Source organism: Dictyostelium purpureum, assembly GCF_000190715.1.
Source record: "Dictyostelium purpureum unplaced genomic scaffold DICPUscaffold_446, whole genome shotgun sequence".
NCBI classification, from domain to species: Eukaryota; Evosea; class Eumycetozoa; order Dictyosteliales; family Dictyosteliaceae; genus Dictyostelium; species Dictyostelium purpureum.
The window spans coordinates 1-24,169 of NW_003519780.1; the positions used below are offsets into that span (position 1 = coordinate 1).

The window sequence follows — 24,169 nt, forward strand, 5'->3', positions numbered from 1 at the left end:
TATAAATAATAATTATAATAATATTAATAACAATGATAATATGGAAATAGAAAGAAAAAACTATATTATGAATATGGACAACATAAATTATAATATCAATAATAGTAATAACACTAGTATTGCTACCATTATCAATCCCAATAGTAATAACACTAGTATTGCTACCAATATCAATCCCAATAATATAAAATCACATGATACTTGTAATGATAATAACCGAGAACAAAACAAAATAATTATATCATCATCAAGCTCCCCTATTGCGTCGAGTGAACAGTTTGAGGGTACCAAAAATAAAAGTAATAGTGATAATATTAATACTAGTAATAATAACAATAATGACAATATAAATAATAATATTAACAATAAAAGCATCTCTGATAATATAACAACCCAACCAAAATTGAAAAATAAACCTAAAACAATTTATTTTTATTCAAGTATGGGCGATAAAGACTATTATTCCTCAATTTCAAGTTATTTTGCCTCCAATTTACCAATAATTAAACAAGAGACTAAAAATTCAAATGTTTTAATTTTAGAAAAATTTAATAATAGCATGGATACTGCAGATAGTGACGGCGATAACGATAGCGATAGCAGCAGTGGTTCCCAATCCGATAAAAAGAAAACCATTCTATATATTAAAAGTTGTGGTGCCAGAAGACTTAATTATGATTCATTTCAAAATGATATCGAGTCATTGGCTTCAAATCAGAACCATATTGTTATTTTGGTAATAATTTTAATAGGATCAAATGCCGAAGCTATTTTAATTGACTACCCTGGTTATAAAATATTTTTCAATACTTTTCAAAATAAAGTCTGCGAAAACGATTTTAATAAAGAATCATTAAAAACACTTTGTAGATTAATTAATTAAATAAAAGTTAAAAAATATTACAAAACTTATTATATTAATTCTTTTTTTTTTTGTAACTATTCACAAGTTTTTTTTTAATATTAATTTTACATATAATTATTAAATATATTTTTTTTTTTATTTATTTTTTTATTCCTTTTTTAAAAAAATATATTTAATTGAAAGAATTATCTTTTTTTTTCCCAAAATAAAATGAACTTTCAGTTTTTAAATTTAATGGATTTCTTGAACCACCAAAAATAATAAATTTACAAATATAATGAAGAGTTGGGATGCTTGGAAATTATATTGAATACTTTGATTTCAAGTAATATTAGTGACGATGGAAGTTTTTAGAGCATCCCACCAGGTGATGCAAAAGGTAGTCAATCTTGGTAAATTTTAAAGCCAATGATTGAAGAGATATAGTTCAAGAAAAAAGATTTTTATCTCCGTTGTTAAAAAAACTTTTTTAATTAAATATTTAAAAAATTTTCCTTTATTTAAAATTAAAATATTTAGAATCACTTTTAAATAAATTATAAAGTTTTATTTTTATTTTTTTATTTTTTATATATTTTTATTAAAACTTTTTAATTTTTTAATTTTTAATATTAACTGTTAATCTAGATTCTTCTTCGAAAATTACTTCATCTAAAGGAAACTCCCCAACTAATTCTACTTCATCTTCGTCATTTAAAGAGAAATCTTCTTTTATACTAAATTTACTTTTAGCCATACCATAAAGATCTGTAACCTTGTATTTTTGAGGAATTTTAAATTTAAAATCTTTGCCTTCATGAGTAATAGTTATGATGAAGGATTTCTTTGTAACAGTGGTAGCAGGTTCATTTGATAGGCTTGATGCTGAGGCACCGTTCAAAGTAGGTGGATACTTGTTATCCTCGCCAACTAAATGGCTCTTTTTGGTGTCATTTGAATCCATTTCTTTTTGGAATTGTGTTTGAATTCCAACATCTACAGCACAGGTTAAAAGTTTGAATGCTTCTATGTCTTTTTGAATGTTTCTCTTTGTTTCATTATTGATATATGGGTGAACAAAGAAAATATTTTCTTTTGCTACATTTAAACCAGATTGACTGAGTTGTCTTTTAGCGGCTTCTAATTCAGTTTCATTGAAATTATCGCTAAAAGTTACTGCTAAAATTGGTTGGATGTTTACTTTATCTATAACTTCTTCAGTTTTTTTTTTAATTAATTCCATTTCGGTTTTATTTGCAACAATTTCAGCAAGTGATACTACAAAAATGACAGCATGGCATTCGTATTCTTTTTTCTCTTCAACATTAGCTACCATTTGATCTTTAAGTGTATTGTTATAATAAGCACCTTTTGATGCTAATAAATAGTTAATATTTGCATCTGTATTTGTAATACCTGGTTTATCGACAAGTGAAATTTTAATTTTATCTTTGATTGTGTCATATAGTGGTAACCATGTACTTGCTCTTGCTTTGAAAACATCTAAAATGTTTGCAATTTTGTTGAATGTGATTTTTTTGGTCACATGGTTTTGGAAATTCGAGGAGATGAAATAATTGTAGATTTGTGGTTTCGATGTGAATAGATTGAGCAACATATTTAATACAGATGATTTACCATTTCCCATAAGTCCTTCAACCCAAATGTTGATTGGTTTAAAAGTTTCAAAGTCACCTGCGAACCATACTAAATCGAGAGTAAAGAATCCATCGAAAACTTGTTCTTTAACCTTGATTTTGAAATAGATTTTTGAAGGTAAATCGTATTTTGATGAGTTATTTGCAACCCTTAAAACAAGATTTGCTGTATATGGAGTACTGTAATCAACTTTGTTTGGCACTATAACTTTTTGGCCGTAATAGTAGTCATTTGTTAAAATTTCAATTTCGATTTCATTTTCTTCGAAAGCAAGTTCGTTAGTGTTTGTGAAAATTTTAAAAGAAATTGAAAGATCATCTTTGGAACATTGAATTGTTCTATTGGCTACTGAAATTTTATGTAAAACAGGTATTTCAATCTTGTTTTTTGTAATTTCTTTTATATATTCGGTTAATTTGGATGAGTTTTCATATACATGGAAACTGATATTTGTAGATAATGGTGCTAATGTAACCAAAGCTTCATTTTTGGTTGTAATACAACAAAAATTGATACCCTTTTTATAAAAAAGTTTTAATTAGTATTTAAAATATATTTAATTTAAATGGTAAATTATATAAAATGTTTCCTTACCCTATTCATGATACTTGTTATGGTTGCTTTGGGGTCATCAGTGCATGGTCCATTTGAAAACAAAACAATTGAAATTTCTTTATTAAAAATAGAGTCTATTTTTTGTTGAACAAAAAGTAATGCAGAGTTTAAATTTGAGTTACTTCCAGAAAAAACAATTTCTAAATAAAAAAAATAATAAAAAAAATTAATAAATATACTATGATAAAATATAAATAAAAATACAATTAAAAATAATTACTTTGGATTTCTTCAATTGCCTTGGTTTTATTTGATTCAGATACAACAACAGGATTATCAAAATAATGAATTACAATATAATCAGAGTCATTTGGTTCATTTTTAATAAATTCAATAGCGGCAGCTTTACTTTTATTTAACTCTTCTTGATTTTCACTTGATGTACTTGTATCTATTAATATAAAATTTAATATATTTTTTGAAATTATTTCACTTATTAAGTTTTCCATTTTGTTTGAAGAGTGGATTTTATTGAATAAAAAAAAAAAAAAAAAAAATTATTTACACAAATTTTTTTAATATCAAAAATCTTTTTTTTTTAATTTTTTTTAATTTTTTTTTAAGTTAACAAAACAAATACTTAAAAATAACACTTAAAAAATAAAAAAATTAAAGTTTACAAATCAAATACTTAAAAATATCACTTAAGTTTACAAAAAAAATACTTAAAATAACACTTAAAAAATAAATAAAAAATAAATAACTTAAAAACAGAAAATTAATATTACAATATTTTTATTAATAATAATAATAATTAATATTAATAATTCAGAGCAAAAATAATATGGATCCATTTTTATTAGATCAATTTAAAAATATAAAAAAACATATTAGAATAGGGGATAGAAAAAGTGCAGTTACTTCATTAGAAGAACTTGAAAAAAACATCGAAATTTATGAAAATGAAAAAAAAAATTTAAATAATTTTATGCATAATTTCAATATTTTTCTTAAAACAAACAATCAGGTATTAGAAAAGTATAATTTAGAAAATCAAAACAATATCAATCAGTCAAATAGTAGTGAAAATTTTTTCAATTCTATATTTACCAGTTTTAGAGGCTCCAAAGGAAATAAAGGTAGTAATAACATCGACAAAAATTCTAATACTTATTGGTATAAAGATAATAATATGAACAATAATAATAATGATTATAATTATAATTATAATTATAATAGTAATAATAGAACAAATATTAAAGATAATAACTATAGTTATAACAATAGTTATAATAATTATAATCATAGTAATAATCATAGTAATGATTATAATTATAACAATAGTTATAATAATTATAATAATAGTAATAGTAGTATAGAAAATAGTATGAATAATCTTATTAAAGATTATGGTTATAATAGTTATGATAATATTAATAATAATAATAATAATAATAATAATAATATTAATAATATTAATAATATTAGTAATATTAATAGTATAAATAATAATAATAGTTATAATAATAAAGAAAGTATGGAAATTGAAAGAAAAAATAATAATATAAATTATATGAATAATATGAGCAATATAAATAATAATATCAATAATAGTTTAAATACTAATAAGAATTTTAATAATTTTAATAATAATAATAATTATATTAATAGTATAAATAATAATTATAATAATATTAATAACAATGATAATATGGAAATAGAAAGAAAAAACTATATTATGAATATGGACAACATAAATTATAATATCAATAATAGTAATAACACTAGTATTGCTACCAATATCAATCCCAATAATATAAAATCACATGATACTTGTAATGATAATAACCGAGAACAAAACAAAATAATTATATCATCATCAAGCTCCCCTATTGCGTCGAGTGAACAGTTTGAGGGTACCAAAAATAAAAGTAATAGTGATAATATTAATACTAGTAATAATAACAATAATGACAATATAAATAATAATATTAACAATAAAAGCATCTCTGATAATATAACAACCCAATCAAAATTGAAAAATAAACTTAAAACAATTTATTTTTATTCGAGCATGGGCGATAAAGATTATTACTCCTCAATTTCAAATTATTTTGCCTCCAATTTACCGTTTATTAAAGAAGAGACTAAAAATTCAAATGTTTTAATTTTAGAAAAATTTAATAAAAATAGCATGGATACTGCGGATAGTGGCGGCGATAACGATAGCGATAGCAGCAGTGGTTCCCAATCCGATAAAAAGAAAACCATTTTATATCTAAAAAGTTGTGGTGCCAGAAGACTTAACTATGATTCATTTCAAAATGATATCGAGTCATTGGCTTCAAATCAGAACCATATTGTTATTTTGGTAATAATTTTAATTGGATCAAATGCCGAAGCTATTTTAATTGACTACCCTGGTTATAAAATATTTTTCAATACTTTTCAAAATAAAGTCTGCGAAAACGATTTTAATAAAGAATCATTAAAAACACTTTGTAGATTAATTAATTAAATAAAAGTTAAAAAAATATTTCAAACTTATTATATTAATTCTTTTTTTTTTTTCAACTATTCTCAAGTTTTTTTTTAATATTAATTTTACATATAATTATTAAATATATTTTTATTTTATTTTTTTATTCAATTCCTTTTAAAATAATATATTTAATTAAATATATTAAATAATTTAATTGAAAGAATAAATTTTTTTTCCCATAATAAAATGAACTTTCAGTTTGAATCCATTTCTTTTTGGAATTGTGTTTGAATGCCAACATCTACAGCACAGGTTAAAAGTTTGAATGCTTCTATATCTTTTTGAATGTTTCTCTTTGTTTCATTATTGATATATGGGTGAACAAAGAAAATATTTTCTTTTTCTACATTTAAAAAAATAAAAAAATAAAAAACATGTGCTAATAAATATTTAAATTTAGGAATATTATGCAGAACAAGTAAGAAATATTATTTCAACAATGGTTACAGCATTAAATAAAGAAACTAATCCACCAAGAAAATTTGGTCTGAAATGTAAACATATTAATTAAATATTTAAAAACTATTACTTTACAAAAAAATATTAATATTTTTATTTTATTTTTTTTATAGAGTATTTTTAGAAAGATGGCGGGATGTTGGGAATAGATCCACCAACATGTTGTATACAGATGATTTACCATTTGCCATAGGTTCTATAGTCCAAATGCTGATTGGTTTTAAAGTTTCAAAGAAACCATCGAAAACTTGTTCTTTAACCTTGATTTTGAAATAGATTTTTGAAGGTAAATCGTATTTTGATGAGTTATTTGCAACCCTTAAAACAAGATGTGCGATATATGGAGTATTGCAATCAACTTTGTTTGGAACAATAACTTTTTGGCCGTAATAGTAGTCATTTGTTAAAATTTCAATTTCGATTTCATTTTCTTTGAAAGCATGTTCATTAGAGTTAGTGAAAATTTCAAAAGTAATTGAAAAATCATCTTTGGAAGTTTGAATTGTTTGATTGGCTACTGAAATTTTATGTAAAACAGGTATTTCAATCTTGTTTTTTGTAATTTCTTTTATATATTCGGTTAATTTGGATGAGTTTTCATATACATGGAAACTGATATTTGTAGATAATGGTGCTAATGTAACCAAAGCTTCATTTTTGGTTGTAATACAACAAAAATTGATACCCTTTTTATAAAAAATTTTTAATTTAAATGGTAAATTATATAAAATGTTTCCTTACCCTATTCATGATACTTGTTATGGTTGTTTGGGGGGCATCGGTGCATGGTCCATTTGAAAACAAAACAATTGAAATTTCTTTATTAAAAATAGAGTCTATTTTTTGTTGAACAAAAAGTAATGCAGAGTTTAAATTTGAGTTACTTCCAGAAAAAACAATTTCTAAATAAAAAAAATAATAAAAAAAATTAATAAATATACTATGATAAAATAAAAATAAAATATATAAATAATTACTTTGGATTTCTTCAATTGCTTTGGTTTTATTTGATTCAGATACAACAACAGGATTATCAAAATATTGGATTACAATATGGTCAGAGTCATTTGGTTTATTTTTAATAAATTCAGTAGCGGCAGCTTTACTTTTATTTAACTCTTCTTGATTTTCACTTGATGCACTTGAATCTATTAATATAATATATAATCTTTTTTTTGAAATTATTTCACTTGGTAAGTATTCCATTTTGTTTTAAGAGTGGATTTTATTTAATATAAAAAAAATAAAAAAAAAAATTATTCAAAAGAAAAATCTTTTTTTTAATTTATTTTTAATTTTTTTTTCTAATTTAACAAAACAAATACTTAAAAATAACACTTAAAAAATAAAATTTTAAAAAAAAGTTTTATTTAGTATTTATTTAATAATAAATAAAATATTATATTAAAAAAAATTTATAATATTGTTTATGATTTCTTGGTAGATATCGATTTTTGATATTTCATCAGGAATCAAAACAACTGAAATGAATTCATTATTAATAGAGTCCAGTTTATTTTGAACCCTCTGTAATTGCATGTATAAAGTTGGAGATAATAGCGAAGAAATACTTGAAAAAAATGATTCTAAAAAAAATTAATAAATGAACTAAAAAGAAAAAAAAATTTTAATTAAAATTTTTTTTAGTAATATTGAATAAAAAAATATCAATGTATTTGAAGGAAAAAAATTTGTGATTATTAAGTATTGAATTTGGAAACTTAAAAAAAAAAAAATTATTTTGATTTTTTTTTTTAAAAAAAAATTGATATTTTTTAAATTTTAATTTAAAAAAAAAAATTTGATAAATAACAGAAAATAATATTATAGTAATAATTCAAAATAATATGGATCCAATTTTAAAAGATTCTTTAATAAAATATATAAAAGAGGGAGATAAAAGTAATGCATTTGCAACAATAGAAGAAATTGAAAAAAAATTTGAAAATGAAAAAAACAAAAATAATTATTATTTAAAAATTGTACCAAATGCTCAGATATTAAAAAATTTTTTTAATTCATTCAATTTTTATAGTAAAGAATCCAAAGGAAATAAAGATAGTGATAGCTACATGGATAATAATATGAACAAAAATAATGATTATAATAGTAATAATAATATAAATAATAAAGAGAATATTAGAGGCAGCTCTGATAGTATATCACCAAAAATGAAAAAGAAAAAGAAAAATAAAAGTAAAACAATTTATTTTTATTCAAATATGGATGATCAAGACTATTACTCTTCAATTTCAAATTTCTTTGCCTCCCAATTCCCAATTATCAAACAAGAGACTAAAAAATCAAAATTTTTAATATTAGAAAAATTTAATGATAGCATAGATACTGCATATAGTGACGGCGATAGTGATGGCGGTAGTAGCAGTGTTCCCCAAACTGATGAAAAGAAAACCATCCTGTATGTTAAAAGCTGTGGTGCCATAAGACTTAACTGTGATTCATTTCAAAAAGATATCGAATCATTGGCTTCAAATCAGAACCATACCGTTATTTTGGTAATAATTTTAATAGGATCAAATGCTGAATCTATTTTAATTGACTACCCAGGTTATAAAATATTTTTCAATACTTTTCAAAATAGAGTCTGTGAAAACGATTTTAATATGGAATCATTAAAAACACTTTATACATTAATTAATTAAATAAAACTTAAAATTTTTCAAAACCAATTGATTATTTCTTTTTTTTAATTAAATAAAAGTTAAAAATAATTTCAAAACTAATTATTAATAATTTTTTTTTTTTGTAAATATCACCCTAATTTTTTATAATTATTATATTTATTAATTTATTTATTTTTTAAAAATTTATAATTGATTTTAATCTTTTTTAATATTAACTTTGAATCTAGATTCTTCTTCGAAAATTACATCATCTAAAGGAAAATCCCCAACTAGTTCTACATCATCTTCGTCATTTAAAGAGAAATCTTCTTTTATACTAAATTTCTTTTTAGCCATGCCATAAAGTTTTGTAACTGTGTATTTTTGTGGAACTTTGATTTTAAAATCATTGCCTTCGTGAATAAGAGTTATGGCGAAGGTTTTCTTTGTAACAGATCCAATTGGGTTTGTAGTAGCAGGTTCATTTGGAGTTGATGTGGAGGCATCGTTTAAAGTAGTAGTAGCTTCATTTGAATCACTTTCTCTTTGTTTTTTTTGGATGTCTTTTGAATCCATTTCTTTTTGGAATTGTTTTTGAATGCCAACTTTAACAGCATATTTTAATAGTTTGAATGCTTCAATGTCTTTTTCAATTTTTCTTTTAGTTTCACCATTGATATATGGGTGAACAAAGAAAATATTATTTTTTGCTACATTTAAATCACATTTATAAAGTTGTTTTTTAGCAGCTTCTAATTGAGTTTCAGTGAAATTGTCGCTAAAAGTTACTGCTAAAATTGGTTGGATGTTGACTTTATCTATAACTTCCTCAGTTTTTTTTTTAACTAGTTCCATTTCAGCTTTATTAGCAAAAATTTCAGAAAGTGATACTACAAAAATGACAGCATGGCATTCGTATTCTTTTTTCTCTTTATTACTGGCTACCATTTGATCTTTATGTGTATTGTTATGATAAGCACCTTTTGATGCTAATAAAAAGCTTATATTTGCATCTGTATTTGTAATACCTGGTTTATCGACAAGTGAAATTTTAATTTTATCTTTGATTTTATCAAACAATGGCCAATTTGCACCTGCTATTCCTTTGAAAACATCCAAGATGTCTGAAATTTTGCTAAATGAGATTTTTTTGGTTACATGGCTGTGGTAATTCGATGAGATGAAATAATCGTAAATTTCTGGATTCGATGTGAATAAATTAAACAACATATTTAATACAGATGATTTACCATTTCCCATAAGTCCTTCAACCCAAATGTTGATTGGTTTTAAAGTTTCAAAGTCGCCTGTGAACCACACTAAATCGAGAGTAAAGAATCCATCGAAAACTTGTTCTTTAACCTTGATTTTGAAATAAATTTTAGAAGGTAAATCGTAGTTTGATGAGTTATTTGCAACCCTTAAAACAAGATGTGCGATATATGGAGTATTGCAATCAACTTTGTTTGGAACTATAACTTTTTGACCGTAATAGTAGTCATTTGTTAAAATTTCAATTTCGATTTCATTTTCTTTGAAAGCATGTTCATTAGAGTTTAGGAAAATTTTAAAAGAAATTGAAAGATCATCTTTGGAAGTTTGAATTGTTTGATTGGCTACTGAAATTTTATGTAAAACAGGTATTTCAATCTTGTTTTTTGTAATTTCTTTTATATATTCGGTTAATTTCGATGAGTTTTCATATACATGGAAACTGATATTTGTAGATAATGATGCTAATGTAACCAAAGCTTCATTTTTGGTTGTAATACAAAAAAATTTGATACCCTTTTTATATTAAAGTTTAAATACTAATTAAAATTATTTTAATAAATTATTTAAAAAAAAAATCTACCTACCCTATCCATGATACTGGTTATGGTTGCTTTGGGGTCATCAGTGCATGGTCCATTTGAAAACAAAACAACGGAAATTTCTTTATTAAAAATAAATTCTATTTTTTGTTGAACTGAGAGTAATGCAGAGTTTAAATTTGGTATACAATTTATTTTTGGTTCATTATCTGGAACAAATACTGATTTTAATTTGGAAAATAATCCTTTTTGAATTACAAAAGAAATAAAATAAATATACAATGATAATATTTAAATAAGAATATAAATATAAATATAAATATTTACCTGTGTTAGAATCTAAATAATTGGAATATTGAGATATAATAGTTTCAGATTCAGATGGCAAATTGTTTATAAATTCTTCAGCTATTGTATTATTTTTTTTAAACTCTTCTTGGTTTACACCTGTATGTGTTAATATAAAAAATAATCTTTTTTTTGGAATTATTTCACTTTGTAAATATTCCATTTTATTTGAATGAGGGTAATATTAAATTAAAAATTAATAATAAAATTTTATTTTTTAATTTTTTTAAATATGGTTTGAGGTGGGTATTTATATTTAAGTATTTGGTTGGCCAATTTACAATTAAACTTAAAAAAAAAAAATCTTATGATTTTTTTATTTTTTTTTTAAAAAATAAAAAAAATCTTATGGTTTTTTTTATTTTTTTTTTAAAAAAAAGATATTTATTAAACTTAAAAAATAAAAACTTAAAAACAGAAAATTATCAATTTTCAAAATTTAAACTGGACAATACTATAACTCTTCAATTTCAAACTTAATTCCTATTTACATATTATCAAACAAAAGACCAAAAACTAAAAAGTTTTAATATTAGAAAATTTATTAATATCAACAGTGTTCCCAGTCCGATAAAGAGAACCATTCTATATTTTAAATTATTACTTGGTTTTCTTCTATTGCTTTGGTTTTATTTTGATTCAGATGCAACTTCAGGATTATTTAAATAATTGATCAAAATATAATCGGAGTCATTTGGTTTATTTTTAATAAATTCGGGAGCGGCTGTTTTACTTTTATTTAACTCTTCTTGATTTACACTTCATGCACTTGTATCTATAAATATAAAATAAAATCTCTTATTTGAAATTGTTTCACTTTGTAAATATTCCATTTTATTTGATGCAAAAATGATATTGAATAAAAAAATTAAAATAAAAAAATTTCACAATTAAAATAGATATTTTTTATGCTTACAAAGTAATTGTTCATATTTGTGGGATTTTGAGTTTAAAATCTTTGTTTTTATGAGTAAATGTATAATTAATTTGTGCTTAGGCACCTTTCAAATTGTTAAAAAAATTATTTATAAAAAATTAATTGTTATAAATATAATAAATAAAAAGTTTATGAATCAAAATAATTTAACAAAACTTATTCATAATTTTTTATTATACTATTTTTATAGGGTGGTCCTTGGTGTGAGTGGTGGTGATAGCAAATTGCTGTGCAAGTTATATTGAGTTTGTGATGAGATTGGTGATTGGGGCTTTTGGTAGAATGGTGATGATAGTTGTGATTCAGCAGTCGAGAATGTAACATCATCGGTTGACAGATAATGAGAGATTGATGTTCGTTGAGTAACAGCTGTAGCAACTGGTGTACTTGATATAAAAGGGACCACTGGAGCAACTGGTTTACTTGAAGCAAAAGGGGCACCTAAAGCAACTGGTGTAGTTGCTGTACTTGAAATAAATGGAGCAGCTGGTACACTTGAAATTAAAGGGACTACTGCAGCAACTGGTTTATTTGAATTAAAAGGGGCACCTAAAGCAACTGGTACACTTGAAGTATAGGGGGCAGATGAAGAAACTGGTGTACTTGAAGTAAAGGGGACATCTTCATGTTGAGCAGTATGATAACGTTCAGAATAAAGAAAGGTAGATGGAAGTTGTTCTTCATCGAGCAAATCACCTGCGATGTTTATGTTGATAATGTATGTTATCAATTTTACAATTCTAAAATGCTTTTCCCCATCTGATCTAAATGGTGAACTCATACTTTTATATCTCTTGTACTTTTTGAATACATTTTTAATACATTTTCTCTTTGAAGATACCCACATGTTATATAACTCTTCATTGGTATCGAGATTAGGTTGGGCCTTATCTATTGGACAAATTAATCTTTCTTCCCCAGAGTAATCTTTATCTGCAAAGATATATTCATTTGGTTGAGATATTAAAGATGGGTTATTAAAATTTTAAAGATTCACGATAAAGAGTGATATCATCCATATTTGAAGGACAAGGACCATGAACATGACAAACCATACCATTTGATATATTAACAAGCATTTGGTACTTTAATTCAGTTCTATTTTCATGTCTGGCAGAAATAAATTTTTTATCTGAAGATTGGAAAGGAAAACCAGAACTATCTATAGCAGTTAAACAATATGAACCAGGATTTGCTGCAAATTTTAAATTCTTGGTACCATGATTACTAATAAATCTGAACCTAATATCCTATTAGAAAAAATTAAAAGAAATTATAAAAAAATTAGAATTTTTTTTTTTTTTTTTATTTATATTATTTTTTTAATTACCAATATAAAATACATACAATTGGGGGAATTTTATCAGTAAGCCTCTCTAGGCAAAACCATAAACGCTCTCTTAATGTTTTTTCTGATATTGAGTAGTTTGTGGCTAATACAAACATAGATTGGTAATTGGTGATAAAATCCATTAATCTAATAAGATCCTCTTGATAGAATAAATTTAATGGAGAAATAAGATTCCACAATGTAGTCATAATATTCCTGTTACAACCAAATAACTTTGATATTGTATCATCTGAATAATCGTTAATAACTTTTCTTTCACTTTGTTTTTTTCCAGCCATTGCTTAATTTTCTTTTTTTTTTTTTTTTTTTAAAAAAATGTAATATTTTATATCATAGAAATATTTTATATTTAAGATATATTTTGTATTTTATAACTTTTTTTTTTTTTTGTTTGTTCTGTTTTATTTTATTTTATAATATTAAAGCATTGAATTATTAATTTTAATTTTATTCTGGGACTTTAAAGTAATACTATTTCAATAATTTGGATAAGTGTGATAAAAAAAATAAAATTTTATTTTTTTTATTTTTTAATTTAAACTTTTTTTTTAATTTTCTAATTTAAAATTTTTTTTTAATTTTTAAATTTTTCATATATTTCATGCAAAATAATAATATAAGCAGTTTTAAAAATATAAATTATAGTAAATCAATAATCACTACATCTACCACTACCACTACCACTACCACTACAGCACCTACAACACCAAACAAAAACACATTAACATTAAATAAATTTAAAAGAGATTACAATATTATCACAACACCACATAAAGAATTTAAACTATTAGCAAAACAAATAAATGTATCAACAGAAGGACTAAAATTAGATTTATATAAGAGAATAGAAAATTATTTAAAGATACAAAGAAATATAAAAAATGAAGATAGAATCAATAGTAGCATAAACTCATTTAATAAATATCCACCTAAATTAGAAATTAATAAAACAACAGATTCATTAGAGCTATTGTTTTGGGGTGTTTTTAGGAGTAAATCTATTTTCAAAACAATTTTTTCAAACTTTAAGTACAACCAGCTTTTCGGATATCAAGATTTATTTGGTGTTCAAAGAGTCATTAATAGATATACCAATTATGAAGCAATCATCATTGATAAACTAAAGAGTGGAGGCTATTTAATTACTGGCTATATCGATATAATAGCAATATTTGAAACCATTAGAGAAGATACAGCAGAGAATAGAGAATTATACAGATTACTGTTTATAGACTATCCAACCAAATCTTTTGCGAAACCTCAGTTTAATGATTCGGCAACTTGGTTACCAGTAATAATTCAAAAATACAATATAGTAGCATTCAACCAATATGTCGGTTTATTTAATATAAATAAAGAAACTGTTAGACAACTTTTTAATAATATTAAACCATACAACCACCAAAGCCCCAATAAATTCAATAGCAGCAATTTAAATGATAAATGTTACAGAAACTATAGAAGCTACTATTTTCATATCCGAGTACTTAAACACTATGACCCCGACAACAATACAAGGAAAAAGTACCAATTTAATTCGCTAAAAGGCTTGGAAATGTACAACCACTTAAAAAAAAACCAATATATACCAAACACAACCAAATTATTGCTTTTAAATATTTTCAGTAATGTCAACCTGTATGATAAAGAATTCAAACTAAAGGACCTAATTTCATATTATAACTCACTTTTAGAATATAATAAAAACAATACAATTGTAATAACACTTGACAGCAAATATAATAGTATGATAGCAGAGCTGGCATCAATTCAAAACATCCTTTATATAGAACACCTAAACTCAACAGTAGAAAGCATAGTAGAATCAGTAACACTATCGAATACAATAATCAATAACAACTGTACACTAAAAAATATAATGTATAAATATTTTAAAATAATATATGCAATTTATAAAAAATATAAAATAATAAATAAATCAGATTTAAATGGATACTACAAACCATTACAATACTATTTATTTTTCAAAGAAATAAACAATAAAATACTTGACCAATTTTCAAATGAAATGCTAAAATCCTCTATAGACCAATACATTGGAATTACTCATATTCACAAAAAAGAAAAGATCAAAGAAATAGTATCTACACTTATTAATGAAAATAAAGTATTTATTGATAATGCCAGCAAAAATAGGACACTTAAAATCCTACACAGAAATTACGAGTATTTAGTCTATTCTTTTTTAAAAACCAGCGATACACAGCTAATGGATTTATTATTAAAAGAAGAAAGAACTCAACAGTTTCTCCACCCTCATCGCTTCGTAGCCTCAATTACAGATCCCAGTATCTTGGACCATTATTTCAACAGCTCCATTCATCAGATTATATTCGCTGAAGGAAATGATTTATGGCAGTTTGTCACCAACGAAAAAGTAATGGACCAATACGAAACCCTAATGAAAGCAGCAAACAGAAAATTCGATATTATGGCACGTTTGCGAATCGAAATTTTAAACGAACACAATATTCCCATAAGCAATATTTTAAAGTGGTATGAAAGAGCCTTGTGTAAACCAGAGGTGTACCAATGCAACCATTCAAGTTTAATTGAGGAAATAAAGAAAAATCGACTTTTTTTATATTGCGTCAATGAAGGAAATCAAGATTCAGTTATATCATTTCTTTCAAAATATTTAGAATACTACCCTATCAAATCTTTTGACATGGATATGCTAAATCAGCAAAGTCACAAAATAATGAACTGGCTGCTACAGGATTTCTCTTGTGAAAAAAACATTTTTATAATCGAGAACAATCAAAGCTATGCGCTTATGTCTGCCTCGACGAAGCCAATTACCACTACAGGTAACACCTACTATTTAAACCACAGAACAACAATCAAAAACGCTGCTAAATATTTATTTTGGGCAGGTCGCATTGACATGTCTTTTGATGTAATCAAAATAGACCAACAACTATCAACCCCGGCCAACTCATTAATATACTATATTAATTTTGAAAGGTGTTTACCAAGTATTATAGCATTCAAGGTTATTGACTCGATTCTAGCGGACAACTCTAGCGAAAGTGAAAAGCATGCAAAACTAATATTTGAAAAAATCATTTCAAAATCAACCAAAAATGGCGAATTACATTTATTAAAAAGAATAATTTTAAAAAACAAAAATATATTCAAGATAAACAACCCCACCTTATCGCCACCACCCAAAAACATGTCTCTTTCACTAAAAGATTTGAGATGGTACATCGACACATCATTATCGAAGCATCATCAAGAAGTGACCCATTTCCTAATGAGTAACATCAATCTTTCAAACTCTGATGTTAAAGAATTTCAAGAATTGGAAATGGCCTATTTTAACTCTGTAACAAAAAAATAAATTTCTTTTAAACCTAAAAATATAAAGCTATATTCCTTTTTTTTTCTAATTACAAAATTTATTTAATTTTACTAAAAAATAATTTTATTTTTTTAATTTTTTTATTTTTTTTGTTTTTGTTGGATATCCATATATTATTTTATTTGTTATTATTGTTTATATTATTAATTGGTTTTTTATTTTATTGTTGATTATATTATAATTTAATACATTTATATTTCGACCTTCTTCTTGCCTTCTAATGCTAATCTTAATTGATCGTATCTATTATTGGCTTTACTTTCGAGTGGGGTATCAAAATAATTGACAACATGTGATCTAGTTTTTAATAATGACATGGCATCAAAAAGTTCGGTTTCACCAATAAATGCTAATCTATCTAATTGAGAAACTTCTTCGACATCTTTAAATTGTTCAAAGTTTGCTAAAATGTGGTTAAAAAAAGAAATTGTATTAATATTAAAATGTAGTTTAAAATAAATAGTAAATCTATGTTATTGATAATGATTATTATAATAAATAATGTGATGTGTGATGTGTGATGTGATATATATGATATATGTAATATCTATATTTATATTTAATTTTATTAAATATGCGAAATTGAGATGATAATATGAATAACGTTTTGATATTATATAATGATTAACCTGTTAATATTTCAATGGGTTTTGTTGCTATTGTAGTTGTTATTGATGTTGCTATTGCAATCATTACTGAAATTGTCATTGAAATTATTATTGCTAGAGTTATTATAAATGTTCAAAATGCTATATGAATTTTACCTCTAATTCTAGCCTTCATTTCTGAAATATTATATGAAAGATTGTAATGTTGAATTAAATGTGGAACTGATCTCATGCAATTTCTATAAAGTTTGAAACATCTTTTACGAGCTTGTTGTTGGGTGAGACTGACGATTGCTGGTCTCATTTGTTTAATAGCTTGCATATTTGATGCCATTTTTAGTTATTTATAAATCTATATATCTAAAATATAGTTAAATTGAAAATTATAATAAAAAATTAAAAAATGAATCGAATTTTTTTTTTTTTTTTTTTTTTTTTCAAAAAAAATTGAAGCCATTTATTTTTTAAATAAAAAAAAATTTTATTTTTTTTATTTTTTTTTTTATTTTTTTTTATTTATTTTTATTTTATTTTTCTTTTGTCTTTATACCATTATTTTTTATTGTTTTTTTTTATTTTTAATCACAAAAACTCACCCACTCTTAAATTCATATTTATTTGTTTATTAATTATATGTTTATATTATATTAATTAATATAGTAATAAAGTTAATAAAAATAAACCACTTGTTGTTATTTTAAAAAAAAAAAAAAAAAAAAAAAAAAGATTTTTTTATTTTAAAATTTTTTTTTTTTTTATTTTAAAATTTTTTTTTGTGTACTTTTTCATATTTATTATTTATTTTAAAATAGTTGTATCATATAATTTTTTTATTTTTTTTTTGTATATAAAATCTCTGTGTAGTTTGTGTAATAGTAAAATAGTAATAATTTAATTAATTTTAAATAAATTAAAAATAAAATAAAAAAAGGAATTTTTATTCATATATAACAAAACAAAACAAAAAAAAAAAAAAAAAAAAAAAAGCAATTTTAGCAATAGTATAAAATATAATATAATAATAATAATACAATATATATAGTATAAATAGTAAAAATAATAATAATAAAATAATAAAAATGGAAATTTCTGAGGAAGAACTTTCAAAAGTTGTACAAGAAGAAAATAAAAATGAAGAGTCAACAACATCTTCAATTAGTGTATCATTAAAAGAACAAGAAAGTGGTGAAGATGAAACACCAAAACAAGAACCAGCAGCATCAGCAGAAGCAGTCGAAGTAGAATCAAAAGCAACACCAACCAGTACTTCAGCACCATCATCACCATCATTAAAATCCGATACAACCGCAACAACAGCCCAACCAGTACAATCATCCATTAACTATCACCACAATGCCAAGTTAATTCAAGTTACAGGTCCAGAAGAGCCATATCATTATATTTCAGTTCCATTGTCTGTAGATAGATTAAATTTAGAAGATGCATTCATCATGCAAAGTGATGCTTATATGTTTGTTTGGTATTCTGACAAAGTTGCAAGCCAAAAGAAAGCCAAGGCCATTCAAATGGCTCAAAAATTAAAAATTGAAATTGGTTGTCAAAGAACTGTTCAAGCTTTAGGTAAATATCTTATCATACATACCATTAAAAAAAAAAAAAAATCTTAAAGATTATAATCGATATTAATATTTTTTTTTTTTTATTTTAAAGAATTTGGTGAAGAACATTTAACATTTTTATTTTGTTTAGGTTTACCAAAAGGTGAAAAGTTAAATGTTAAAAAAGAAGAAAATGATATTTTCCAAAAAGATGAAGATGATGAATTATTATTACCAGAGTTCTTTTTATATAAATTGTCAACTGGTGCAGATGGTAAGCCAAGTATCAAACCAATTGAGGAGGAAGAGATTAAACAAGAGATGTTAGAGTCAAATGCATGCTTTATTTTAGATTGCGAACACGAGATGTATATTTGGCAAGGTAAAGATGTAAAGAATAAATCAACCAAAGAAGCTTTAATTCCTTTGGCCAAAAAGATTTGGGAACAATATGATCGTCCAGAATATTACAGCAAAAATACACATCCACCAATTACCATAGTTTATGATGGTGCCGAGGGATGTCTTTTCAAGAGCAAGTTCTCCAAATGGGTCGATAAAGCACCAGTTCTCACAAGTTATTTATCATTACAAAAAAAGAAAGAAGCCATTTCATTCGAAGTATCTTCAATGCACGAAGAGAAGCCTGTCGCTGAAATCCATCTCGGTTCAGATTACTCAAAGGGTAAACTATTTGTATGGTCATGTTTATCAAATGGTAAATGGAATAAGGTCGAAGAGGATGACTTTGGTATTTTCTATTCAAATAAATCTTATATCTGCCATTTTATTTATAAACCAGAGGGTAAAAGTTCAATTCGTTCAGCCATTTTTTATTGGGAAGGTTTATATGCCAACGCAAGAAACTACATCAGCTATAAATTTGGTCTCTTTAAAGAAATCCAAAAGAAAATGCAATCACTTCAAAGTGATGATCCAGTCGAATACAGAATCGCACAAAACAAAGAACCAAAAGAATTTATTAATCTCTTTGGCACTGAATTATTAGTATTAAACGAGGAGCTCTCAATGAAACCAATGATCTTCCAAGTACGTGGTAACAGAGGAACCCAATTATATCCAGAACCAAATGGTTGCAATGCTAAACTTTTAAATTCATTAGACTCATTCGTATTCTTGTTCCCAGAGAAATATATTATTGTATGGCACGGTAAAGCCACCACCGAAGATGAAAGAACCTTGGCCGCTGATCTCTTTACTTTCCTCCCACCAGAATATGAGGCCGATGTCAAAGAATTTGATGAAGGAAGTGAAGATGATAGTTTCTGGGAATTAATTGGTGGTTCAAGTTCTGATATCACCCATAATGATACCGATGGTGCTAAGCCAGCTAAATTAAAATTATTTTTATGCACTGAAAATTCTGGTATCTTTAAAGCTGACCAAATTTGCCCATTCTCTCAAATCGATTTAAATAATGAAGAAGCTGTAATCTTGGATGCATTCACCAAAGTATTTGTTTGGAAAGGTTCTAAATGTTCTGACTCTAAATATAAAGAAACCATTGCCTTGGCTAAAGAATATATCGAGTCTGCTAATGATGAACGTCCATCAACCAGTGATGATATCATTCAAGAAGAACAGTCTCAATCTGAATCACAATTATTCAAATCTTACTTCCATTCTTGGAAGGTTACTGTTCCAAAAGTATTTGTAGATCCATTAATAGCTTATAAACAAAAACAAAAAGAAAAACAAGAAAGAGAAGAAAAAGAAAGAAAAGAAAAAGAAGCAAAGGAAAAAGAAGAAAAAGAAAAAGAAGAGCCAAATTTAGTTGCAACCAAAGAAGAACCAATTAAGGCTGAAGAAAAAGAAGAACCATTAACTAGTGCTACCGAAGAAACAACTAGTGTTAAGGAAGAGGAACCAGTTAAAGTTGATGAAGTTACTACCGAAGAGGAACCAGTTAAAGAAATGGTTGATGCTACCCCAACTGATGAAATAACTAAAGTTGAAGAGGAACAAATAATAACAGCCACTACTGAAGAAACAAAGAAAGAACCAGTAGATGAAATAGAAGAAGAACAAGTTGTACCAGAATTATCAAATAATAAAGAGGAAACTATTGATGAAGCAAATACAGCCGATACAGTTAACAACAATGTAATCATAACAGAGTCACCAGAATTCCAACCATTATCTTCCTCACAAGATGTTATTCCAACTCCAATTAAAGAAAAGAGAAAATCAAATGAACCCACAGCACCAAGTTCTATTGGTTCAAGTGGTGACTTATTCTTCAATTACCAACAGTTCCCAAGCCAATCAAGTCCAAAGATGAATAGAAAGGGTGGAAATAAAAAGAAACACAATAAAAAGAATCATAGCGTTGGATCAATGTCACCAGCAACTTCACCAACAAACTACCCAAAGTCATTAAAAAATGATATTGTAAATCAAACATTTGATTTGGATAGCATTAGCAATAACACAAGCGAAGCCTCTTCAAGCACTTCAGGCTCACCATTGCCACAACAACAATTAAACCCAGATTCACTCTCATCTTCACCACTTTCATCTTCAACATCCATTGCTCCACCAAGTGGCACCATTAATTCAGGTCAATCAACACCAAAGAAAAATAAGAAAAACAAAAAGAAGCAACATAATAGAAGCAATTCAAACTTTTAAATAATAGTAATAATTTTTATATAAAAAAAAATATATAATATAATAATAATAATAATATAATATCCATAAAATAGTAATTAAAAGAAATGTTACAGTTTAATAATAAATATAGGTCAAATTAATATTTGAACTATTTTTTTATTTATCCATATATAATATAACCACATTCTGCCACCATTATTTATTTAATAATAGTAATTATTTATAATCAAATAATATTTAATAAATGTTGTAATTTTAATAATTCATTTATCTATTTATTTCATAGATTTTTAGAAAATAAAAAATGGTAACCCAAAATTTTTTTACTATTTTTCCGAAATCTTTATAAATCTTAATTTCCATATCAAAAGAAAAAAAGTTTTAATAGAAACTAATGCATTAGTTTAAACAAGTTTGGACAAAAAAGGGAAATTGTTTAAATATTTTTTTCAATTGACACAAAACAATCATATTTATTTATTTTTTTGCTGAAATTTCTAAAGATAGACATTAATGTATATATATTAATTATTAATATAGGAATTTTTTATATAATTTAAAATAAATGTTAATAGTAATTTTCACCATGTATGCTCACGTCCCACATTTTACCTCTTTACACCCACCACACCCATATAATTTTATATTTTAATAGACTCATTGCATATGGAACCACTAAAAGTAGTTTTTAAATAATTTTTATATATCTTACCACAACACACATTTTAATTTCACCCACCACACACTCACATTAATTACCTTTATTTATATTTTTATACTCAAACCTTATTATACCTCCTACGCTAAATATAAATATAAAAAGATAAAATCTTTATTTATTTTAAAATAATCCAATTAAATTTTATAAAAAATTACAAGATAGTGATTTAAACATCCATATTAATCTCGTTATATAGAAAAGAAATAATATAGAAATAAAATAAACAAAAATAATAATATTATTTTTTGTGTATTTTAAATGAAATTTAATATTTTTATAAACCCCACCCATTCATTGAGTTATATAAAATTTTATAAAAATTATTTTTTCATTAAAATTAATTAATTTTTTTTTTTTTATTTTCTCAACATTACATATAATTTTAATATGATTCTATAGAGTCTAATTTTATTCAAGTGTACACCTTTTAAAATCAAAAATTTATCGACCTTTAATTTATAAAAAACACATAAAAGAATTTTAGTAATCTTTTTTTATTTTAAAAAAAAATAAAAAAAAAAATAAAAAAAAAAAAAACAAAAAAAATTTAGAATTAACCAAATTAGTAAAATTTAAAAATGTAAGTTTTATTCATAAATAATAATAAACCATTTAATATGTAAATAAAATAATAATAGTAATAAGACTACCATTGTAACAATCCAATGCAATACAAAAAATAATAACATATTTATTTTATAAATACAATTTAAAAATTGTTTTTTATTTTTTTAATTTATTTTGTTAAACTTTTAAATTTAATAAAAAAGTACACCATAATTAAATAAAATTAAAGGTAAGTGAAGCAGGATCTTTTAAGATTCATTTTTAAGTTTGAAATTTTAATTTGGTTAAAAATCATATAATATCATATAATATACTCCACCCTCCTTTTAAAAAACAGATAATAACAAAATAATTAGAATATAATAATAGCTATAGTAATAATAACAATAATTGGAACAAGTTAAGGGCAATTTCCTATAAACCTATTTAAAAAAAAGAAACAGTTTTTAAAAAAAATAATCATAAAAAAAAATATTCTTTTATAGCACAGTATTTGATTCACAATTATAAAATATTTAAAAAAAGATAAAAAAAATCTTTGTTCATTTTCAATCTAATAGATGTAAATAATTAAAAGATATCTAGTTGACCCAAAATCGACAATAGTCATAATTATTTTATATAATATAGTTTTTCATTTGCCGATCTTAATATCCATATCTTTTGAAAAAACAATTAATTAACCATTGTTTAATCTTTAAATAAAATTACAGGAATCAAAAAATATTTAACTGCATGCAAAAAAACAATAAAAGAAACCTTTCAATTCAATAGTAATTTATTATTTTATTTTCAATAGATGACTTTATTTTACTTCTAGTGAAGTTTAATAATAATAATATTTTAGGTATGGAATAATAAACACACCCTTTCATTTTTACTTTATATACATATACAAATATTTTTTTTTTTTTTTTTTCTCTTTTGTAACTTTTACATTCCACAAAAACTATAATAAAGTAAATATATCAATTGCATTCTTTTATTTTATAATATTAAAAAATATTAACACACAAATAAATAATAGTAATAATAGTTTTTAAAAAAAATAAATTAAAAAATAAATAAAAAAAAATAAAAATAAATAAAATAAAAAAAAGTATTTTTTTATTTCTACACTATAAAATAAATAACAAATTTTGATTTTTTTGATAAATATATTTTTTAATAATTTATTGGTCATAATAATATTTCAATTTTAAAATCAAAAAATACCTTTTCTTTTTTTGTTGTTTCTATTTGTTTTTTATATTTTAGAGTTCCCCGATTATGTTAAAATATATTTATATTTTTTTATATAAATAAAATTTTATTTTTACACACTCACACACAATTTATTTTGGTTTTTAATCACAAAGAAATGTATGGTTTTCATTTATTAATAAAAGTTTTATCATTAATTAAAAAATAAATATTTTCAATTTTTAAAATAAAGAAAAAAATAAACCTTAAAATAAGAATTTTATTTTTTCTTTTTTTTTTATTTATTTATGTAAAATTGTTTAATAATTGTTGCATTTTTATAAAAAAAAGAAAATGTATTTTATATAAAAAAAAAA

The 24,169-nt window shown here is 23.9% G+C and overlaps 10 protein-coding genes across 10 annotated transcripts; 5 read left to right on the forward strand and 5 right to left on the reverse strand.

Moving 5' to 3' along the window:
- Positions 1-40: 40 nt before the first annotated feature.
- Positions 41-883, forward strand: DICPUDRAFT_84150 (uncharacterized protein; the record flags this gene model as incomplete). The annotated part of the gene is made up of 1 exon (XM_003293553.1): positions 41-883. The coding sequence occupies one exon, from the start codon at positions 41-43 to the stop codon at positions 881-883; it is 843 nt and encodes a 280-aa protein (XP_003293601.1).
- Positions 884-1,463: 580 nt separating this feature from the next.
- On the reverse strand, positions 1,464-3,567 carry DICPUDRAFT_158488 (uncharacterized protein; the record flags this gene model as incomplete). Its single annotated transcript, XM_003293558.1, has 3 exons — positions 1,464-3,020; positions 3,098-3,258; positions 3,339-3,567. 3 exons carry the CDS (start codon positions 3,565-3,567, stop codon positions 1,464-1,466), a joined length of 1,947 nt encoding a protein of 648 aa, XP_003293606.1.
- A 335-nt stretch (positions 3,568-3,902) lies between these two features.
- DICPUDRAFT_84152 (uncharacterized protein) lies at positions 3,903-5,576 on the forward strand (the record flags this gene model as incomplete). Its single annotated transcript, XM_003293554.1, has 1 exon — positions 3,903-5,576. One exon carries the CDS (start codon positions 3,903-3,905, stop codon positions 5,574-5,576), a length of 1,674 nt encoding a protein of 557 aa, XP_003293602.1.
- A 218-nt stretch (positions 5,577-5,794) lies between these two features.
- On the reverse strand, positions 5,795-7,265 carry DICPUDRAFT_158490 (uncharacterized protein; the record flags this gene model as incomplete). Its single annotated transcript, XM_003293559.1, has 4 exons — positions 5,795-5,943; positions 6,241-6,745; positions 6,801-6,961; positions 7,037-7,265. The coding sequence occupies 4 exons, from the start codon at positions 7,263-7,265 to the stop codon at positions 5,795-5,797; spliced, it is 1,044 nt and encodes a 347-aa protein (XP_003293607.1).
- A 641-nt stretch (positions 7,266-7,906) lies between these two features.
- DICPUDRAFT_158491 (uncharacterized protein) lies at positions 7,907-8,722 on the forward strand (the record flags this gene model as incomplete). Its single annotated transcript, XM_003293555.1, has 1 exon — positions 7,907-8,722. The coding sequence occupies one exon, from the start codon at positions 7,907-7,909 to the stop codon at positions 8,720-8,722; it is 816 nt and encodes a 271-aa protein (XP_003293603.1).
- A 177-nt stretch (positions 8,723-8,899) lies between these two features.
- Positions 8,900-11,008, reverse strand: DICPUDRAFT_158492 (uncharacterized protein; the record flags this gene model as incomplete). Its single annotated transcript, XM_003293560.1, has 3 exons — positions 8,900-10,471; positions 10,543-10,718; positions 10,825-11,008. The coding sequence occupies 3 exons, from the start codon at positions 11,006-11,008 to the stop codon at positions 8,900-8,902; spliced, it is 1,932 nt and encodes a 643-aa protein (XP_003293608.1).
- A 958-nt stretch (positions 11,009-11,966) lies between these two features.
- Positions 11,967-13,411, reverse strand: DICPUDRAFT_84156 (uncharacterized protein; the record flags this gene model as incomplete). Its single annotated transcript, XM_003293561.1, has 3 exons — positions 11,967-12,715; positions 12,780-13,032; positions 13,130-13,411. The coding sequence occupies 3 exons, from the start codon at positions 13,409-13,411 to the stop codon at positions 11,967-11,969; spliced, it is 1,284 nt and encodes a 427-aa protein (XP_003293609.1).
- Positions 13,412-13,734: 323 nt separating this feature from the next.
- DICPUDRAFT_84157 (uncharacterized protein) lies at positions 13,735-16,500 on the forward strand (the record flags this gene model as incomplete). Its single annotated transcript, XM_003293556.1, has 1 exon — positions 13,735-16,500. One exon carries the CDS (start codon positions 13,735-13,737, stop codon positions 16,498-16,500), a length of 2,766 nt encoding a protein of 921 aa, XP_003293604.1.
- Positions 16,501-16,712: 212 nt separating this feature from the next.
- DICPUDRAFT_158497 (NADH dehydrogenase) lies at positions 16,713-17,463 on the reverse strand (the record flags this gene model as incomplete). The annotated part of the gene is made up of 3 exons (XM_003293562.1): positions 16,713-16,924; positions 17,151-17,243; positions 17,286-17,463. The coding sequence occupies 3 exons, from the start codon at positions 17,461-17,463 to the stop codon at positions 16,713-16,715; spliced, it is 483 nt and encodes a 160-aa protein (XP_003293610.1).
- An 898-nt stretch (positions 17,464-18,361) lies between these two features.
- On the forward strand, positions 18,362-21,331 carry DICPUDRAFT_4927 (uncharacterized protein; the record flags this gene model as incomplete). The annotated part of the gene is made up of 2 exons (XM_003293557.1): positions 18,362-18,710; positions 18,801-21,331. Coding segments are annotated over 2 exons (2,880 nt in total), but the record flags the coding sequence as incomplete, so codon positions are not given.
- Positions 21,332-24,169: the final 2,838 nt, after the last annotated feature.